This window comes from Musa acuminata, chromosome BXJ1-10 (assembly GCF_036884655.1).
Source record: "Musa acuminata AAA Group cultivar baxijiao chromosome BXJ1-10, Cavendish_Baxijiao_AAA, whole genome shotgun sequence".
Taxonomy (NCBI): Eukaryota; Viridiplantae; Streptophyta; class Magnoliopsida; order Zingiberales; family Musaceae; genus Musa; species Musa acuminata.
Window position 1 is genome coordinate 7,383,846 of NC_088336.1, and position 21,918 is coordinate 7,405,763.

A 21,918-nucleotide genomic window follows, 5' to 3' on the forward strand; every position below is an offset into this window, starting at 1 on the left:
TCTCTTATAATCAAATATTTTGAGCTCTGATACTACTTTGTTAAGGAGAGAGAAAACTTCAAAATCAAAAGATAAACTCAAAGATTAACAAATAAAGAACATACCAAAAAGTCGATGATTTGGTAATTTCCTATCTATATCCGTATATAAAACTAAATTTTCGTATACTCTCAGATAAACGAGAAGAACCCTTCACTCAACTCTCTTTAAATATCTCTCATATGTCTCTTCCTTTCACCAAAATCTTGAAACTCAAGATATGTTTCTAGAAAAGAAATCGCAATTCAGTAATAACTATTCTCTCTACTTGGATCTCTAAACTAAATCCTAATCCTAATGGAATTTGAATCTAATTATGACTCTTCCAGTAGTTTGAACCTTATTAGGACTCCTAAATAGGGTTTATGCAAGGTTGAGGTGATTCTCTCGGACCAAGGCTTATCACAGTTTCATTATTGACGTTAACATGACAGCATAGATAACCGGTGATAAAGCAATGTTATGCTACGATGAAGGCCATAATTGAGCTCCAAGAGAAAGCACTCTTCGGACCCTCGTGACCAAATTGATTTTGGTGTCTTCCTATAACAACACATTGAAAGTTTATATATTATATTTATAATATTTTTTATTTTTATTTTTATTTTTATTTTTTAATAAAAGATAAGTGACAAAAACGAAATTTAAGCTCAAAACCTTACAAAATTTTTTTTCATTCTTTTTTTTTTATTCTCCAACTTTAAGTTCTTAACATATAACTTTTTTTAATTAAAAATAAATTTTTATTACACTAAACAATGTACAAGATATTTAAATATGAAGTCGAATCTAAGACCCATTACTTGTACAACAATATACTAAGATGTCTCACACAACAAACAATAAATATTAAAGCTAATCAAGAATTATAAGAAACTTATTCCTGTAGCCATGCCAACAAACCTTGTTTTGAGAAAAAAACTTTAGGACAAGAACATGGAAAGGATTCATGAAATAGAGTAAAACCTGCATTCTCTAAGGTAACATGCACTTGATCTTAATGATACTATACTAAGCAAATTATACAACGACCACTATGAGCTCTTCATTACAACCTTGGGCATGGTAGAAACTAGCAAGACTCAGGCATTATAGGATTTACATTGCCTCACCAGGCATACAATTCCAAAGCAATTTAGGTTTTGATAGATCATCTACAAAGAATAATATCAAGCTTTAGGATAAAGACAAAGAACTCAAAACCATTGCACCAACTAGCTACTGAAGCCCATTGCTACCACTGGGATCCTCACCTTGTGCCCTCTATCACCTTTCAGAAGAATCTCACCGAAGCTGTATCCACCAGTCACCGATCTGACAGTCAAAGTCACGGTTATCTCACGGGATGCTCCTGACAGCACAGTCATTGCTGGAGGACTGGCTTCTAGAGCGATTTCGGGTGACATTCTAGTGGTAATGATGTAAGTTTCTGAATCAGCTACATTAGTCACCGTTCTTTTCACGGTTTGAGTCCCTGCAAGACGGGAGATGGTGATCGACGGGGTATTTAGATCGGAAGGATGACCCTTGGTCTCGTTGCAAGCCGAGCTGGTGATGTTCAGAATTTCGCCGGGATCCAGATCTGGCACTGAACACAAGAACTTGACGTAGTCTCCGTAAGCTGCCAAAAAAAATGTTCACAGATGAAGAGCAGCATGGATGTCAACACAAAGAACCCAACTAGTCAGATACAGAAAAAAAATTGTCAACAGCACATATTGGATAACTAATGTTTTAGCAATGAATATGTAGAATATTGTGAGAAGCAACTTGAAGAATAAGTCCACAAAAGGCAGTAGCAACATCCAAGGTTTTGTCGTAGCAAAGGTACAGGCATGTTCATAATATCATGAAGAAACAGGCCTAGTACTAAAATGCAAGAATGTGGTTTAGCATCTGTAATGCTGTCAAGAAAAACAGTATAGAACTGAGCAGTATGGATGTCTAAATTGAAGGACCATATGAAGAAAATAGGTCTTTAAAAAACATCAGCAAGAAAAATTCAAAGAAAAGTTTGAAGGTAATGAACTCAAATACCAGGATAATACTTTCTTCTTTCCAAATGTTATAAATAAGCACCTCATTCTTATAGAGTTTCATGCAAGTGAAAGAATTGCTAATGAGCTACATTGGTCATTTATGAAAAAAATGCCCAGAAATATTCAGTCCAATCCTGAGCTACAGACTGCAGTCAAAGATTCTGAATTATTCATACAATTAAAAATATCCCTGGTATCTAAAACAAATAGTTTATGCCTTATAGTACCATCATGCAAAATTTGATAACTTCCATTTTTAGTAGTAAAACCATAAAAGTTTTAACCATGGAACTTCATTTAGGATTGGCAAGCCCTACTAAAAACAACTTACTTGAATCCAGAATGAGTCCAGGATCCAGAGCAGCTTTCGGATCAACTGCACCACTGCCATAATCAAATGGTGTAGCCTGCACCAATGTCATGACCCCATTTTCAGAATATTGCTGTGCTAGAATAGGTCTGTCACGCCGATCCAAAGTACTGGCTGTTGTCATCAAGGCTGACTTGATAGCACTTGGGCTCCACTGAGGATTCTTTTGCCTTATGAGGGCTGCAATTCCAGAAATGTGTGGAGCAGCCATACTGGTTCCAGAAACCATAGCAAAGCCTTCTCCTGCAGATGCATTTGTCTTTACTATTCTGGAGCTGAACATATTCAACAATTACAGGGATTCTATCATGTCCGTATATATTGCCTCACTTCCTACTAGTATTTCAACAATGTCCAGTCAAGATATTTTCAACAATGTCCAATCAATACAATTTCCTTTACGTAAAAGTTTTAGGTGTCTTGGATTAATTATTCAATAAGATGAAGAAATCGATGAAAATATTATTCATAGGGTAAAAATAAGATAGTTAAAATGGTGAAGGACGTCACGAGCCTTGTGTAATCATCGAATAACTTTGAGATTAAAAAAAAAATTTATAAGATAGTTGTGAGACCAACAATACTTTATGGATCTGAGTGTTAAACAATTAAGAAACAATATATATAAAAAATTTGTATTGCTGAGATGAGAATGTTGAGATGGATGTGTGGAGGAGTTATTAGGAAGGATAGGAAAAGAAATAATTCTATTCGTTAACAACTAGGTATCGCTTTGATAGAGAATAAGATGAGAAAAAATCATTTAAGATGGTACGAATATATGCTTAGAAGACCTCCGGATGTAATAGTCAAAAGAGGTAAAATGATTAATGTTAGTGGCATGAGAAGAGGTAGGGAAAGACCTAAAAAGATTTTAATAGAAACTACAAATAAAAATTTAAATACTCTAACTAAATATATGACTTTTTACATATCCCAATAGCGACAAAAAATCCATGTTACCAACCCCAAATAATTGGGACTTACGGTTTTATTTTTGTTGTTGTTATACAGTTGATATAATCATGCATAAGTATTTAGGAAATCAGATATCAGCAGTACTGGTCTTCAAAGAAAATGAGATTAGCAACCAAGGGGTAAAACGAGCCAACTATACAATTCGTTTCATAGGGATTTCAATATCAACGATGCATTCTCTATGGTTCATCATGCATATTTATTTTGTCATCAAAATAACAAAGTAAAACCCATAATTTGAATTGTTACCTATGTAATTAGCCTCATCTGTTCCATTTGGTGCCCAAGCAGCCCAAATTAGATTGCCTGGAGCTAATATATCAGGTTTAAGGACATCAGCATCTTGAAAGCTGAAATCCTTAACATCTGGTCCTCGTGAAGAGAATAGTGCCACCTGAGGAGCTGATTTATGCAGTATTGGTGCCAAACCATCAGCAATGCTGGCTGTTGCCTGGAAACTTATTGGTCGACCAGCCCAATCTCTTTTAGTTGAACAATTGTAATAGTCAATAAGTTCCTATATAGTTAGAAAATTTCAGCAAAAATTAAATTTTCACAAGACCATAATGGAAAAATTACATATTAGATTGGACTAAAGGCCACTTCTTAAGAAAAGTCAAATGTTAAATCATACTCTTCAGCATTTGAAGTATCAGTAAATTAAAATTGTTCTAATCAGGTCATCATCTTGATTAAGCTGAAAACATGTATCATAGTTTTGGGATAAAGCTAATATGTATAGGAATCTCCTACAAGCTAAATTTTATTATGTGCAATTTAAACTATTTCAAGCACCAGGATTTGTTTGTCCTCCGTGTTCAAGAAAAGAAAATGGAAATGATAAATTGTAATTATGATTTACATCCTTCTGACAAGTGACAAATAATGCATGTGCAAAGAGCAAAAACATCAGATCACAGAATAAGGCCTTGATTCTATCCAAGGGAATCACAACTAGACACTCTTGAAACAGTGAAAACATTAAACATATGCTCTTCAATCACATGCTTGATTGTTGTTTGTACTTTGTAATCTGAATATACCCTGCAGAAATGATTATTACTGAACAAGATTATTTAATGTGTAAGTCCGGGAAAAGTTTATGGCATGGAGATCAACCAAGAAAAAGAATGGTGAAAACCTATTAATGGACAATGCAACTTTTCTGTATCCTTTTTTTTGCAAATTTTAGATAAACATGTATAGAGATTAAATATGATCAGCCCTATCTACGTGTTCTGCATGTAATGAAGGACCACACACTTTATAAATTATAAAGCAGTGATGTTATAAAGCAGAGATTGTATATGGTTAAACTGACACCACAGATGAAACAAGTCCTATAGTCAGGCATATGGCAAAATCAATAAATGGTACATTGAAAGTATCATTTTCTCATTGTGTCATTAACATGCATCATCGGTTAGAAGACATGGAGATTATGGAGGCTTCGGCTGATGTACACTTTAAGTGATCAAGATTTTGTTAATGTGCAAATTGTGATGGTGGCAATTGATGCTTCTTAACACTTTTAAATTTTATTTATCGTGAAAGATTTGATCATAGAATCCCATCCATTTTCTGGTTTTGGAGAATGTCTTTCTACAGGACATTGGATCTATTCATTAGCTCCTACTTGTGCACAATTTCATGAAATGTAGGTGCATCCTCATAATAACAATGTACATAACCGTATTCCAGTCTGGTCTGATATGGAATGAACTATAGGTGGTTTGGCTGAAAGGCTAAATCAGCAACTTCATTAATGCATAAGCAACCAAAAACAACCCCTAGTTTAATTGCATCTTCTGTTGCAAGTCTCTTTAATCAAATTGTGATGCAAGCAATTTGCTTGATGAATAATTATAAGTTATACCCATGACAATATGGCATATATGAGATTTATCATAGAATGCACAACTTAGGATTTGTTAAAATGCAGATATATGCCCATTAAAAGCGTATAAGTGCCAAAGAATGATTAGTTTCTTTCAACATACTAGAGAGTATGCCCTGTTAAGACCCAAATATATAGAATTTATGGGTAAAAGTATGAGTGCTTTACCAGAATGCTCATCAGGTTTACATCTCAATTTATAAAACAAAAAAGCCATCCTCTCTAAACATGATAGTCCCATTACAAAACATGGTTTCCAAGGTCAGTCAATCCCAATTCAATTCATCCATAGCTGGAAAGAACAAGACAAGAATCTTGATACATTTTTTTGACGCATATTTTTTGTTCATACAACTGTAAGCTAAAACCTCCATCAGTCTAAGGGAAGTTGTATATCAGATTCATAAAATTTGTTTATAACCAGGACCCCTTTTTTTCTGAAATACATTCACATTTTCCTTGGAATTCAAGCTTGAGCTAAGGAATGAAAGTAGTTCCAGAAAATTCATAATTTGAAGTACTATACTGTTTTTCACTTTAAGTTGATTTCGGGAATGTTGAGTATAGTTCTTCTAAAACCAGAACACATATAAAATCAGAACTAGAAATTACCGTTGGCCTATTTCCCAGCCAAAAATAGATAATTCATTGATTGAATTAAATTGGTTTATTAATTGCATGTACATGATAGAAAAATCAGCAACAGATACCTTCGTCTTGCTGACATCTGCAATGAGGATCCCAGGAGTATCAACAGGGACAGGATCAAATTTGGTGCCTGGATAGGCGTTCTCCACTGCTACAATAAAGCCTGCTGCACCAAGACTTTTTGCTGTTTCAGACACCTTTTTGATTGATGCAGTGCCAGAAATAAAATTGAAAGAAAATCCACACAGTAGAATATTTCCCTCCACCTTATTCCTATTCAACAGTTCAGGCCTTTGGCAGTCTAATGGGTTGTAAGTCATCAAAGATGAATCTAGCATCACATCATTTGCAGAGACCAGGTTGAATGACTTATTCCCATGCGTAGCTGCTGTAGTTAGAAAATCGAAGTAACTTTCCGTTAAAAATGCAAATGCAATATCATGATTCAACATCTATAGCCCACAAGTACAAAAGGGAAGCTAATGACTTTAGTTAAAAAACCGACAAACCTCCAAAAACCACATGCCATATGTTCAGTGTATAGAACGTAAAGCAAAAATAAAATCTGATTCCTTGCTAGTTGCTGCTTAGTAATGTACACAATGAATAGTATATCAAGACATAGAGGAGACATATTAAAATGCACCTAAATTTTCCATCAATAACTCACCAACAGATACAGTTGCTGCCTTGCAACCTATTAATAAAAAATCATTAAAATTTTAAGCTGTGTAATCTGAGCCAAATTTTACATCATAGTACAATTTTTAATGCTCAAATTACATACATAGCTCAAATGATCCATAACTGCTTCCTGAACTTGCATAAAGAAATTTTACCAAGACATGTTAGAGCAGCACAAACACAAACGTAAAATGAGTTGATGGAATGATTTAACAAGAACTATCAATGTTGATTAACACTAAATAGTATCACTTTCTTTGGTTATACCATATATTATTTTATGAAAAACAACATATAGACCAAGGTTCGCAATTTCGTACCATATCGAAGTTTCAACGTTAGCTCGGTACGGTACGATACTGTATATCGAACGGTATACCGCTCGGTATATATATATATATATATATATATATATATATATATATCATTCCGTCCGGTAACGGGCAGTCCGTGTACTGGTCAGTTGACGGACCGGTACCTACCGCCCGGTTCGAAATTGTATACCTTGATATAGATACTCAACAAACTATACACTGTTCATTTATAATAAACCAGAACTGTTCATTTTATAAATTTCTTTTGGTACTCAAATGCAGTCTTACCATTGACAACTATCATTCTCATGACTCAAAAGACTAAAAAAAATGCCATTAACAAGATATTGATCCATTCATTCCATTAAAAGTTTAGACAGCTTGTGTAAAAGAAATGTGTGTTCTCTTTTCATTAATTATTCCTTGCACATGGGAGAAAATATTGATAGTTTAAACTTACGTGACAATCCGAGCCCCGGTAATTTTTTTCCATTTCCAAGGGTCAAATGATTCTTGTATCTACGATCATCAATAGCAGCAGCAACGGTTGTAATCCATGGACTGAAAGACACCAAGGTTTTAGGGAATGGACCCCCATTTCCAGCAGCCTGTGCCACAAAAACTCCAGCTTTGACAGCAGAAAGAAGTGCAGCATCAAAAGGATTCAAAAATGTGGCTTTGGTAGTTGTTGGCGGACTGTTTGGCCCTACTGAAAGATTAAGAACATCAACACCATCAAGGACAGCCTGTTTCGAAGACACTTCACTAGGTTAATTTTTTACATCTAAAAAAAATTTTATAATGTAATGTTAAAAATGGAAGTACATAAAATTTAAAAAGAAGGTCCAACTTGAGGATAAGACATTGTGATATGAAAAATTGGACATCTTGTGTGGTATATCAACTTTGTTTGTAAAATGCAAGAGACAAGATACGCAAATGCCCATAGTAAAATATTTAGTATGTGGTCCATGACTTAAGCAAAATGAATGTTATTATCCATAAGATCCTCTTAACCTTCCTGACTCTAGATGCTTCATTAATCAGAAGATTGTGCCATCTATGCTATTGACATCTAAATGTTCTCAAGGACATACTCGTGTGGTGGCATACAGAAAATGAACAAATAGAAAGTGGACAAACAAGACATGAAAGCAGCTAGCGATCATGAATTTGATGCCCATGAATGAGTTCAGTAGAAGCCTCCGAAAATATCTTCTTCACCTGATTCTATAGACAGCCGATAATGACAAATTCTGAATTTGATGCCTCATGAACTAGTTCTGAATGAAAATTATTTTCATAACAATAGCAAATATGTTTGTCAGTAAAATAGTATAATGGTGACCATAACCAACGGCATTAACAGTGATGTGACTTCTTAAGTAATATCAGTTTCTTCTTGCATACCTGCTCAATGGCAGAAACAACATCAGAAACATATCCCCCAAAGAGCCTATAGAGCACCTTGTATACAGCAATCCTAAACACAGGAAAGCAGAAAAAAATAATTAAAACCTAAAGCTGAACTTGCCATAGACAATTTATACAAGATGATTTTACCTGGCACGTGGAGCCATGCCACTCGCTTTTCCAAACTCATGTCCATGCATTCTAACAGGAATCCCATTGTTTCCAGCAGCTATGGCAGCTGTATGACTAGTAAAAAACATGAATAAAAAGTTACCATAATACAGAGACAAAAATATATGGAAGCATGGATGTCAAGAACAATCAAAAGACATCAGATTTCATGTCAACTAATGTACGGATGTCAAACGAATATCATGTTTTTACCAAAATTATCCTGCAATGCTTAGGTTTTAATTTCTTCATAATGCAATCATCAGAAAAAGCAGGAAGATCATGTTTAAATTTAGTTATCACTTAGAAAGCAAGCTCTTCAGTGATTCAAGTTAATCAAATGGTTCTCTAGTTAATGCAATTTTCATTGCCTGCAGATGAACCAGCACAAAGAGAAACAGTTTGAATGTTCTGAAGAGGCAGGCAGCAAATCCCTTATGATGTTTGCTAGATTAATTCTAGATATTGCATCATATAGAAAAAATTCTTTACATCTTCCGAGAAAATGGTGCTTAAGGCACAAAAGAAGACTCTGTGGTACTCACCTTCCATGACCGTCGCCATCCAGAGGTGATGAGAAATCAATTAAAGGGTTAAATGCACCAGCAGCAATTGCAGCTTTTGCAAAATGCTGGGCTCCAATTATTTTACCATTGCAAAATGCCCTCTTAGTTTCTGAATCAACTTCGCATTTTCCTCTGTAACGAGGAAGAGGTCCATATGGCTCAGTGTTGTGTGTAGAAAAGCTAGGATGCTTTGGATAAATTCCTGAATCCACAAAACCAATCACAATGTCTTCCCCTGCTCTGTTAAAGCCACCACCTGTTGGCCAAACTTCTGTTGGTAGTCCCAGAAACTGTGGAGTATGTGTGGTTAATTTCTTTATTTTCATGTCTTTCTCCACATATTTGACCCCAGGTGCCTTGCTGACAACTTCAGCCTAGTAAAATAATTAGTCAAAAAAATAGACAGCCAATGCCAATTAAAATGAATCTTAACGCAGCAGTACAGAATGAATGGACATCAGAGCAATCCAGTAATGTACTTTATCTGTTCAGGAGACATGAAAACAGCCAATGCAAAATAAAATGAATCATAATGGCAGCAGTTCAGAATTGAATGGAGACAGAGCAATCTAATGATGCATTTTACCTGTTCAGGAGACATGTGAATTGCAAAGCCATTGATAAGATGATGATAGCTGTATAACTTCTTATAGGTCCCAACTTCAAAGAGTGAATCAAGAAGAGAATCATGCCTTTTCTCAAGGTGAAGGGCATAAGATGTAACAGACTCACTGCCACCAAAAAGATGCAGAAATGTGAAGCTTCAAAAGACTTGGTAGTTTGTATGGAGTAATTTGCATACAAAAAACCACCATAATCAATTACAGCCATAACAAACAAAGCATTTAATAATCATGTTTCTGAACCATCTTTTCTTTTTACCCTCCTTTCTTTCTGTAATGATGATGTATATGTGTATCACTACAACTAAACTACTTCAGATACGATACACCTTTGGAGAATAAATAGAAAAGAAAAGGCCGATGAAGATTTTATAAATGATTCAAAACAAATATGGATGACTGAAATTGCTCTGGATAAAAGATTCCTCACAAACGAAAGGAAATATAACAGGCATGTGCATAACAATAACAAGGTTTGACCAAAATGGTGAGATATCTAATTGGTCGGATAGCTTCAACAACCATATTGTTGAAGTTAAAAAAATGACACCAAATTCAAACAGTTGTATCTAGCTTCATGAACCAAAATGGGTGTAACTTAAACCACCTCCACTATAATGGAAAAAAGAAAATTTGACCTTTTGGGCAAGTAATAACCAAAAGTGAGTATTCAGTAATTTTAAGTGAACTTGATGCTGAAATATAAAGCATCAACTCTGACTGTACAGACACAAGGAATCAAGTCCAATCTACATCATCAAGAAACCAACTCGCACAATCACATCTAATCTTAAGTGACACTGGAAGCACAGTATAAGCAAAGGATTGGAAGTTAGGACCTACCTGGTTATGTCCATCCTTTCCACTAAATCTACAGCTGTTGCTGAAAATCCATCAACACCACCATTGTAACTCACTACAGGCTCTCCTTCTACAGTCACAATATATATATCCCCACTTCCAAAAGCTAGAAGTGGTAGAAACAAGAAAAGCACACTCACAGGTTGCATCGCCATCTTCATTAATTTATCAGCTGAAACTATAAAACTGGACCTTGATTTCTGAGACCCCAACTGCAAGTATTCAATGTGGAAGACAGGAAAATGTATTAGTAATTAGAAAAACGTATATAGCATGCCTCACAAGAAATAGAAGCTATCATTTACTTAAAATTTTAAGTTTATGAAGGAAAAAGAAAAAATATAAGAGTTAAAAAAAATCAACTGAACTGTAGGACACTGATGAAAACTGAATGAAATGCATCAGTTGATAGAAAAGGATAAGAAAAACAAATAAGAAATACTTGCAAGCTCATGGAGAACTCAGGCAAGCAAAACTGAGATCATCTGCATATAATTGAGAAAAACTATTAAATTTGGAGCAATTGTGTCAAGAATAAGGGAAGGTGATCTGGAGTCAGTTTATCACCAAATCAAAAAGAAATGCATGCCCACAGGGAAAAGCAGCAGTATATCAACTTAGTCTGATGCCACAGAATATAAAGTGCTACTGAAGCAAAGAATTAGGAATCACATTGATTGCAGAAAGAAAAGTTAAGCTTCTTACATCAAAAACTGACTGCTGTGATATTTAAACCGTCGCTTTAACTGATGTGAGGAATCTGATACTCCAAGCAAAAAAAATATACAAAATTTACAAAAAAATCACTAATTAAAAAATAAACAAATCTTGAGTCTGCTTGCTGAATGTTAACACCAATTTAAGAGGGAAGCCATTTTCAAATGCCTGTGCATTACATCTTCAAAGCAGTAGCGAAAAATGCAATTTTTGCCAGTTCCATGTGCACCTCTTTCCATTAGAGGGTCTGGAAATAGACAATAAGATGCAGCATTACGAGGCCATGGGAGGAATCCATTCTAAACAGAGAAGTCGTACAACAAGGATCGTATATATGCTTCAGAAGATGAAACCCGATGCTATTCTGCTTATGATTTCAACTGTTAATACTGGAAAGGGATGCTTTTAGAACACTATTTCTACTCTGATCAGTTCTTGATAATATAACTACCGAATCCTACAACACAGAGATCAGCTGGAGTCAAATACATAAGGGAAAAGGAAAGCAGTCTTTAATCGAACTATATTCCCACGATATCTACCCGTAAGAAGTCATTTGCATCACCTTCCATCGCATTACCTTACACGCAAAGATAAAAAAAGTTCATTTTTTTTCTTCTCTCTCTCTATTTCCACTAGAGATGATAAAATTTGAGAGCTCGACTGCTACACACGTCATAAAAAAAAAAATCATTAGAAGCGGAAAACACATGACGAACTCCATCAAAAAGTGGTCAAAGAAACATATCCGGATCTCCGCCATCGGACGAAAAAAATGATCGAACGATTAGGAAGCAGGAAAAGATACTTGAACGAAAAGACATTGTTATTTTTCTGAAAGAGCGAAAAATGACAAGTCGTTGTGCCTCCTCCCCTCGACTCTGCGCTGCACACCAACCATCGATTCCGAGTTCCACAACTCACCAGAATCGATCGAGAACAACCGCGGTTCGCGATTAAGGCGAGAGCGATCGAACCGGGGGGGTGAAATTAAGATCAAAGATGAGGCTTAGGGTTGGCAATGAATGCAAAACAAAATGATGATTAATGAAGAATAAAAAAAGGAAACCTTTGATAAAATATCCGAAGGAACTCTTACGTAAATCGAACGCGTGCCCGAAGAAATGCGTTCCGACGAAGCTACGCTAATCGCAGAGTGAAAGAGAGAGTGTGGTCAGGGAGGTCGGAGCTCATTTCAACGGCTAAGCGGTCTCGCGTGTCGGTGGAACAACTCGCGGGTGAAGCTTAAACTGACGCTTTGTTCGTGGGCCCCCCAATGAAATCGTTGAAGTCGGCTGCTACGAGAGGCGAGCTGAGCTGGCGAGGAGAAGGCTTGGGTCGACGGGAAAGATGCTCGCTTCCCGCAGACAAATACCTGCCTTGCAGTTGGAGGCAGCGACGGCCGTGCAGGTTCATCATGGAAACGTGGGCCCGTCTCTGTCGCTGTCCCAGGAGGCGGACAAGAAAGCCGGGCAACCGATAAGCGAGTGGGGAAGAACCGTACGTGTCCCGACGATGGTTCTGTCTGTTCTCCGCGGTTATTCACCGGTGATCGAGGTATGATGGATGCCAGCAGAGCAGGTCTGAACGGCTATCGATCGCAACGAGTAAAATAAAGCAAGGAAAAGATAAGAATAATATATTTTTTTTCTCTACTTGATTCAGTGTAAATAAATAAATAATATATATATATATATATATATATGGTAAAGAAAATGATGGGAATAAATGGATTGGGTGATGTTAACGACAACAAATAATATATATATATATATATATATATATATATATATATATATATATATATATCATCAACATTTCATGCTCTAATTTTAGTATTATCTTTAATGAGATATAAAGTGAAATAAACTTTTATATATGAATAAATATTAGTAGGCTATAACATGCAGCGAAATTAAATGGAATCACAATAAAATAGAACACTAAGATATACGTGGAAAACCCCTCCAATGTGAAGGGTAAAAATCACGGGGCAAACTAGAGATATCCACTATAAGAAATAATGAATATACAAATCTCAATCTCTTGCTCAAAACCCTAGCAACAATTACAAAAGAATAACTGGGATACAAGGATCACGTCACTGTGCATAAAATTCTAAATTCTCCCTAATTCTCTCCAAGTAATCACAGTAAGAATCTATCATAGATTTGATCTAACTTAAGATGAGAACACTGCTAAATGATTGAGAACAGTCTCTCTACGTTGTCTTTGTTTTCTTTCCTTTCTTTCTCCTTGGATTTTTATCTTTTTCTCCTCCTTTTCACTGTTGCTAAGATGTGCCCTGCTATCCTCGTTGCTGCCCTTTTATGCTTATTTTCATAGCCACTACACCCCCCCTTAATATGAATTAGGGTTAGGTTAAGAGGGGGTGAGTTGTGAGCTGATAAAGCCCACCTTGGGCTGAATGTGGGCTATCAGGAATGTGGGCTATCAGCCCAACAACCTCCCCATTCAGCCCATAAGAGAGGCTGTCCCAAGACTCCTCATTGTGAAGCTATGCTTTTGTCAATATGTCTTCTCCGTTGTCATCTGTGTGAATTTTCTAAAGCTGCAACTGCTTCCTTCAAATACATTTCGAATCTAGTGGTATCTGACATCTATATGCTTTGACTTGGAATGAAACATTGGGTTCTTACACAAATGGATGACACTCTGATTGTCACAATGCACAACATAATTTTTCTGTTTCAGCCCCAATTCTTGTAAGAATTCTTTCATCCATAATATTTCTTTGCATACCTCTGTAGCAGCAATATATTCTGCTTTTGTGGTGGAGAGAGCAATACACCTTTGCAACCTGGATTGTCATGACACAGCTCCCCCTGTAAAAGTAAGTACATAACCTGAAGTGGACTTTCTCGTATCTATATCTCTTGTCATATTTACATCTGTGTAACTTATCAATATAGGTGATCTACCTCTAAAGCTTAAACAAACCTTAGAGCTCCATTTGAGATATCTCAAAATCCACTTCACTATTGCCCAGTGCTCTTTGCCTTGATTTGCAAGAAATCTACTAGTAACACCAACTGCATATGCGATGTCCGGCCTCGTACATACCATTGCATACATTAAACTTCCAACTACTGAAGCATAAGGACCCTTTTACATTTTCTCCTTCTCCTTATCACTTGATGGACTATATTCTGAGCACAACTTAAAGTGACCTATAATATGAGAACCAATTGGCTTTGCATTGCTCATACTGAACCTTTCCAATACCTTCTCGATATATTTCTCCTGTGATAACCAAATCGTTTTGGTTTTTCTATCATGGAAAATCTACATGCCCAGTATTTACTTTGCTGGCCCCATGTCCTTCATTGCAAAAGACTTATTTTTCCCAAGAATAAGCATGTCATCAACATAAAGTAAGAGAATAATAAAATTCTCACCAAACCATTTGATGTACATACAGTGATCTGAAGTCATTCTTTTGTATTCATTTTCTGTCATAAATGAATCAAACTTTCTGTACCACTATCTTGGCTTGCTTTAGCCCATACAAGCTCTTCTTTAACTTACAGACAAAGCTCTCTTTACCTTTGACCTTGAAGCCTTCTGGTTGCTCCATATAAATTTTCTCCTCCAAATCACTATGAAGGAAAGTTGTCTTCATATCTAACTGCTCAACCTCTAAGTCCTGACTAGTAGCAATACCAAAAGCAACACGAATAGAAAACATTTTAACAACAGGAGAAAATATCTCTTCAAAGTCAATACCTTTCTTTTGACCAAAGCCTTTCACAACCAATCTAGCTTTGTACTTTGGTTGAGAACAATATTCTTGAGTCTTCAACCTAAAAATCCACTTGTTTTTCAAGGTCTTCATTCCATTTGGTAGTAGTACCAAATTATAAGTGTAGTTCTTCTTAAGAGCATTCATTTCTTCCTACATAGCAACTAACCACTTCTCTTTTTGCTCACTTTCAACTGCTTCCTGGTAACTCTCTGGTTCACCTACATCAGTAAGCATCACATACTCATCTATAGAGTATCTTCAGGAAGGTTGACGTTGTCTAGAAGATCTTCTCAACTAAGGTTCTACGAGAAGTTGCTCTCCAACTTCTTACTCAACATATATCCTGCAGGTAGATCAACATCAGGCTCTATACCATCTTTCAACACATCTCCCCCATCACCCTGATATACTGGAGGAGTAACTGAGTCACAATCTGCTAATCTTTCTGCAGAAGTCTTGGCCGGGGTCTTCTTCTTCAAATCTTCAAAGGTTTGATCCTCAAAGAAAACTACATCTTTGCTTCTGAACACCTTCTGCTTTTCTAACCAAACTGATCATATGAGTAACCAAGAAAAATACATTCTTAAGTCTTACCATCTAGCTTAGACCTCTCATTGTTTGGAATATGTGCAAATGCATGACAACCAAATACTCTCAAATGCTTGTAAGAAATATCTTTCCCTAACCATACATGCTTTACAACATCACCATCTAGGGCTATACATGGTGACAAGTTGATCACATCAACTGTAGTCCTCAAAGCCTCATCCCAAAACCTTTTGGGTAGCTTCGTCTATGAAAACATACATCTGATCTTTTCCATGATGGTGCGGTTCATCCTCTTTGCAATTGTATTATGCTGAGGTGTACCAGGAACTGTCATCTCATGTTAGATCTGATGTGACCTACAATAATAATTAAATAATCCTATGTACTCACCATCATTATATGATCTTATGCATTTCAATTGTCTTTCTGTCTCCCTTTCAACCTTGGCATGAAACTCTTTGAAGACATTAATCACTTGATCTTTGGTCTTCAAAGCATATACCCAAACCTTCCTGAAAAAATCATCTATAAAAGTGACAAAATAAAGTGCACAACTTATACTAGGAACATCAACAAATCCATCAGGAGTTTTTGTCCTCAAAGGACCACATACATCTGTATAAACACGGTCTAAGACATGCATTTTTCTAGATAAAGCAGGACTAGCAAATGAAACTCTATGTTGTTTACCAGCCAAACAATTAATACAAGGGTTCAAATGTGTACCTTTGAGATCTGGCAATATCTCTCTCTTGGAAAGAGCTTGTAGCCTCTTCTCGCTCATATGTCCCAGTCGCATATGCCACAACTCCATGCTAAAGTCTTTCTCTGTAGCATTTAATTGTTCACCATAAGCTTTAGCCTGCAACCTGTATAAAGTATGACATTTATTTCCACTAGTTATAACAAGAGAACTCTTACTGAGCTTCTATTGCCCTTTGTAAAATCTGCTATTATAATCTTCATCATATAGTCTTCCAACTGAAATTAAATTCAGTCACAAGTCAACCACATACCTCACATCCTTAAGCACCAACTTGCAGCCAAGGTTGGTCTTTAAATGGATATCACTTATGCCAATGATGTCTGCTATGCCATAGTTGTCCATCTTGACAACACCAAAATTTTCAGACCTGTATGTAGCAAAAAACTCCCTCTGTGGTGTAGCATGATAAGAAGCACATGTATCAATCACTCACTCAAGATCCTAGCACACATAAGAAAAAATATTATTAGAATGAGATAAAATCAAATAATCACCACCCTGCACTATAGTTATGATATTATCTTTTGACTTTGTAGACTCCACTTCTTTTCCCTTTTTCTTGCTCTTCTTAGGTTACTTACATTGGTTCTTATAATGTCTTTTCTCACCACAGTTATAGCAAACAATATCTTTTCTTGATCTTGACTTGCTCCTACCCATGCGTGAACTGCTTCTAGATTTTTACCTTCCTCTGTTCTTTGAGATAAGTGCCTGAATCATTCTGAGATGTTGCTGAATTCTTTCTTCTTAACTCCTCATTCAACAAACTACTTATTACTTGACTCATGGTGACAACACCATTTGCGCAGAATTACTGAGGAAAACCACTAGTATCTCCCAACTTTCTGGTAATGAACTGAGAAGTAACAATGCCTATAACTCATCATTAAGAGACATTTCCATAGAGGATAACTAGTTAATAATACTCTGCATTTTATTCAAATGCTCAGCAATAGAAGCACCCTCTCTATATTTTAGGTTCACAAGTTTTCTGATCAAAAAAGCTTTGTTACCAGTTATTTTTCTTTCATAGAGACATTCCAATTGTTTCCAAAAAGAATATACAGAACTTTCAGTAGAAACATAGTGAAAGACACTATCATTAAGCCACTATCGAATAAACCCAACTGTTTTTCAATCTAACCTCTTTCACTCAACATTTATCATAGTCGTGGGTTTTGCACTATCCCCTTACAAAGGTCCATACAAATCTTTGCAATACAAGAGATCTTCCATTCTTGGTTTCCATATCATCCAATTATTTTCATTTAAACTAATAATGTAAGAAATATTACTGGCCTCCATATTCAAATACAAAAATTAAATCACCACAACCCTGCTTTAATACTAGTTAATGGGATATAAAGTGAAATAAACTTTTGTATATGAACAAATACTAGCATGCTATAACACATAGCGGAATTAAATGAAATCACAATCAAATAGAACACCAAGATATACGTGGAAAACCCCTTCAATGTGAAGGATAAAAACCACGAGGCAAACTAGAGATAATCCACTATAAGAATAATGAATATACAAATCTCAATCTCTTGCCCAAAACCCTAGCAACAATCATAAGAGAATAATTGGGATGCAAGGATCATGTCACTGTGCACAAAATTCCAAGTTCTCACCAATTCTCCCTAAGTAATCATAGTAAGAATCTACTATAGATTTGATCTAACCTGAGATGATAACACTGCTAGATGATTGAGAATAGTCTCTCTACGTTGTCCTTGTTTTCTTCCCTTTCTTTCTCCTTGGATTTCTGTCTTTTTCTCCTCCTTTTTGCTACTGCTAAGATATGCCCTGCTATCCTCGTTGCTACCCTTTTATGCTTATTTTCGTAGCCACCACACTCTCACTTAATATGAATTAGGGTTAAGTTAAGAGGGGATGAGTTATGGGCTGATAAAGTCCACCTGGGGCTGAATGTGGACTGTCACTCCAACAATTTTAGCTTTACGATAGATAATTGATCTATTAATTTTATGAAGTCAAAATTACTAGTTAAAATACTTAAATTAAAGTTAATAATAATATACTCATCAAACCTTTATAATTAAATCTTAGTTTTCGTCCACTTTTAATATGAGATTAATCAAAATAGTACATTCTTTTTTATTAACTTACGATGGATTATCAGTGAAAATGAATGACGCAATCTCTTACCAGTACAATATTTCTTGGGATTGAGAAATATCAATACTAAAATCTTCCATAATATAACGTGTGAAAAAAAAATTTAATACATCTATTTTCATCTTGCAAATAACTTATGATGGATTTACCGTTATGTTCCTTTTAGGCACAACATTAGCTCTATTGTCTACCTATATAAATATCACGTTCTTACATAGATTAAGATTAAGATGTGAGATATATCAATTATATAATGATGCACTAATTATCCAGATGTATCGACACGATTATATTATCTACTTTAGCAAGGCATGAGATGCAAGCAATTGAAATATATCATCAAAATATTTTTTTCAATAAAGGTGTAAGCCAACTTCTTTACATATCACAATTGCAACTTTGTCCATCACCATATTTTTTTTCTATTTAATCTTTAAACTTATATAAGAAAAGAAAGACACTTTTACTTGAAAAAGTCTGACAATAATATTAAACTAATGATATGCAGGGCTAATTAAATTATTTTTAATGGGCTCATTGATCATAACTTTGAAGCATAAGATGCATGCGATTGAAAATCAATTATTAGGCATCATAAAGCATTGCTAATTTATGCAAATATCATATCAAAGTATTTGTCCTGAATCCTTAAAAGGTATCATTAATTTGGAGGACTGATTGAATAATATCTTGGTTAGCAAATGGATGACAAATTTGAAGGACGAGATGTGAGGCAATTGAAAATAATTATTATGTATCACAAAAGTATTTGTTACTATATACATGTAAGCTAACTTCTTAAGACCACATTGAAGGGTTTGTCTATTATTTTGTTATGTTAGGAATGAGTCGGCACTAAAAGGGGGGTGAATTAGTGCAGCGGTAAAAATCACGTCGGTTCTGAAAATCTCTTTATTTCGTATGATAAAAATTAATTTTGGAAACTTGAAAGCGTATGCAAGTGTAAGCGTAGTAAAAGCACAGTAAGAAGGTAAGGAGGTTTGCAGTAAGAGAAATTACATAAAAGAAAAGGCAAACCGGATTTTTATAGTGGTTCGGTCTTCGTGACCTACATCCACTCCGTCGATTCCTCTTCTGTCGAGGCCACCGGCATCCACTATCGGTCTTCCTTCAATAGGCGAAGACCAACCACCTTTTACAACTCGATTATCCTTTTACTGAGTTTAGAAGATAACCCTTACACCCTCACTTACTCCTCTCTCAAACTATTCTAACACTTGGAAGAATAAAAGGAGTTCACACAAGATTGTAGTAGCGTTTCTTTCCTTTTTTTACTCTCAAGTCTTGTGTTTTTTAACCAGGGATGAGAGAGGTATTTATAGGCTTCAAGTTGATTCAAACTTGGAGCTTAAAAACATCTCATCTCGGGTTTCTCGGGTACGGGCGGTACCACCGTTTATGTTGGGTGGTACCACCGCTTGCCATCCTTACACTGGGCGATACCACCGCCTAATAGGGGCGGTACCACCGCCCAGACCACCTGGGAGACTGAGTCTCCCAGGTGGTGCCATCACCGATCAAGCTTTCAGCATCCTGGTTGGGCCTTGAATTCAGCCCAAACTAGCCCAACTTCGGGCCCAGTTGGACCCTAACAGAGTTGATGGGATTACCTCCCAATCCCAACTCCAATTATGTGCTAACTACGATTCCTAAGACATATTCTAAGTATTCTAGTTCCGGTACATCAATTGCTCTTCCGGCGAGCTTCCGACAAACTCCTAGCAAGCTCCTGGACTTCACGACAATCTTCTTGGTGAGTTTCGACGAGCTTCTTTGGTAAGCTCTTGGACTTCTCGGTTGGTTCTGGCAGAACTTCCGATGAACTCTCGAACTCCCAACGAAATCGTATTCTTGACTCCGAGACTTCATTTTGCTTTATGCCTTGATATCGTAGTTAATCCTGCACACATAAAAATATACTTCGATCTAGATAATTATTACTAAGCATAAATCATGTCGTCCGGCATGTCATTGGTCCATCGACACTTCGTCCGATTCTTCGGCACATCGTCCTCTCTTGCGGCCTATTGTCCAATTGACCTCTGCAACTCCAAAATCCTTGGCACAATATCCGCTCTTCTTGGCCCGATGCCCGAATCCATGATCTAAAGCCTTTTGTTGATACGTCGACCGATCTTTCGGCGCGACGTCCAATCTTCTGACATATTTCTTTGGCCCAACATGATTCTTCCTGCTTTAATTGTCTCTCCCTGATCAAAGCATCCTGTGTCACTCAAAACATAGATCGAATCATAAATATTTATCAATTGGTTTCATCATCAAAATTCGAGATTTAATAATCTCCCTCTTTTTGATGATGACAACCAATTGATGACGGAATTAACCTTCACTCCCCCTATCAATATGTCATATTGATAGTACCTTGAATTCAAGCTGAATTCAAGTCATTGTAAATTTCATTATGAATATTTGTAATACGTCATCATGCATAACATGATCATACTTCTCCCCCTTTGTCATCAACAAAAATAAGAAATTACAACTATCAAGTATTTGGATATAGAAGTTCAAATCATTGCAATATAATCATATTCTTCAGTTTTATTATCATGCAAGCTAGCAAATTTAGTATCACTTTACAACATGCATAATCACTAAATCATCATTAATTTTAAAGATGTGCAAGATTATAAATTATGTAAGTTTACATTTTTGTTTCTTAAGATAGACAATCTATCAATTTTTTTGTGATGTTCAAGATAGCAAACTCTTTCTTCTTTTTGAGAAGTGTCATTTTTGCTTCCTTTGCAAAGTGTAAGCTAGCAAAATTTTACATTATTTTACAATATGCAAGCTAGCAATTTGGCAAGTGTTACTTCTCTTTGAAGTATGAAGGCAAGCAAGTTTTTTTGAAAACTAATGCAAGATAACAAGCTAGCAAGATACAATGTTTTACATGAAGCAAGCTAACAAGTTTTACATCTTTTTGCGATATATACATTTACAATTTTTGCTTCTCTTTAGATGTGCTAGCAATCAAACAAGTTTTTCTCCTTATAATTTGTGAGCTAGCAAATTTTACACATATGAAAGTTGGCAAGATTTTTGCATCTTTTTGAGATGAGCAAGCTTTTGCTTCTTCTTGAAATATGCAATCTAGCTAACAAGCTAGCAAAATTTGCTCCCCCTTTGTCATTGTTAAAAACAAAGGAAGAATACACTATTGTAGTTATTTTTCTATTACAATAAGTTTCAAAGTATGACAAAGATAAAGTATCAATCTTATTTCAATATGTTTGTGCATCATTATGGTTTCAATTAACAACATGCATAATTTCAAAACTTTGCATATGGTATCCTTACTTCATGCATGACATAAATAAATCAATC

The 21,918-nt window shown here is 35.7% G+C and overlaps 1 protein-coding gene across 1 annotated transcript; it reads right to left on the minus strand.

Moving 5' to 3' along the window:
- Positions 1-1,109: 1,109 nt before the first annotated feature.
- Positions 1,110-12,530, minus strand: LOC135586548 (subtilisin-like protease SBT2.6). The gene is made up of 11 exons (XM_065085732.1): positions 12,420-12,530; positions 10,586-10,815; positions 9,706-9,850; positions 9,099-9,493; positions 8,533-8,628; positions 8,380-8,452; positions 7,430-7,715; positions 6,034-6,359; positions 3,676-3,943; positions 2,410-2,691; positions 1,110-1,660 (listed from the first exon to the last, which is right to left on the minus strand). Exons 2-11 carry the CDS (start codon positions 10,762-10,764, stop codon positions 1,254-1,256), a joined length of 2,457 nt encoding a protein of 818 aa, XP_064941804.1. The 5' UTR covers positions 10,765-10,815; positions 12,420-12,530; the 3' UTR covers positions 1,110-1,253.
- Positions 12,531-21,918: the final 9,388 nt, after the last annotated feature.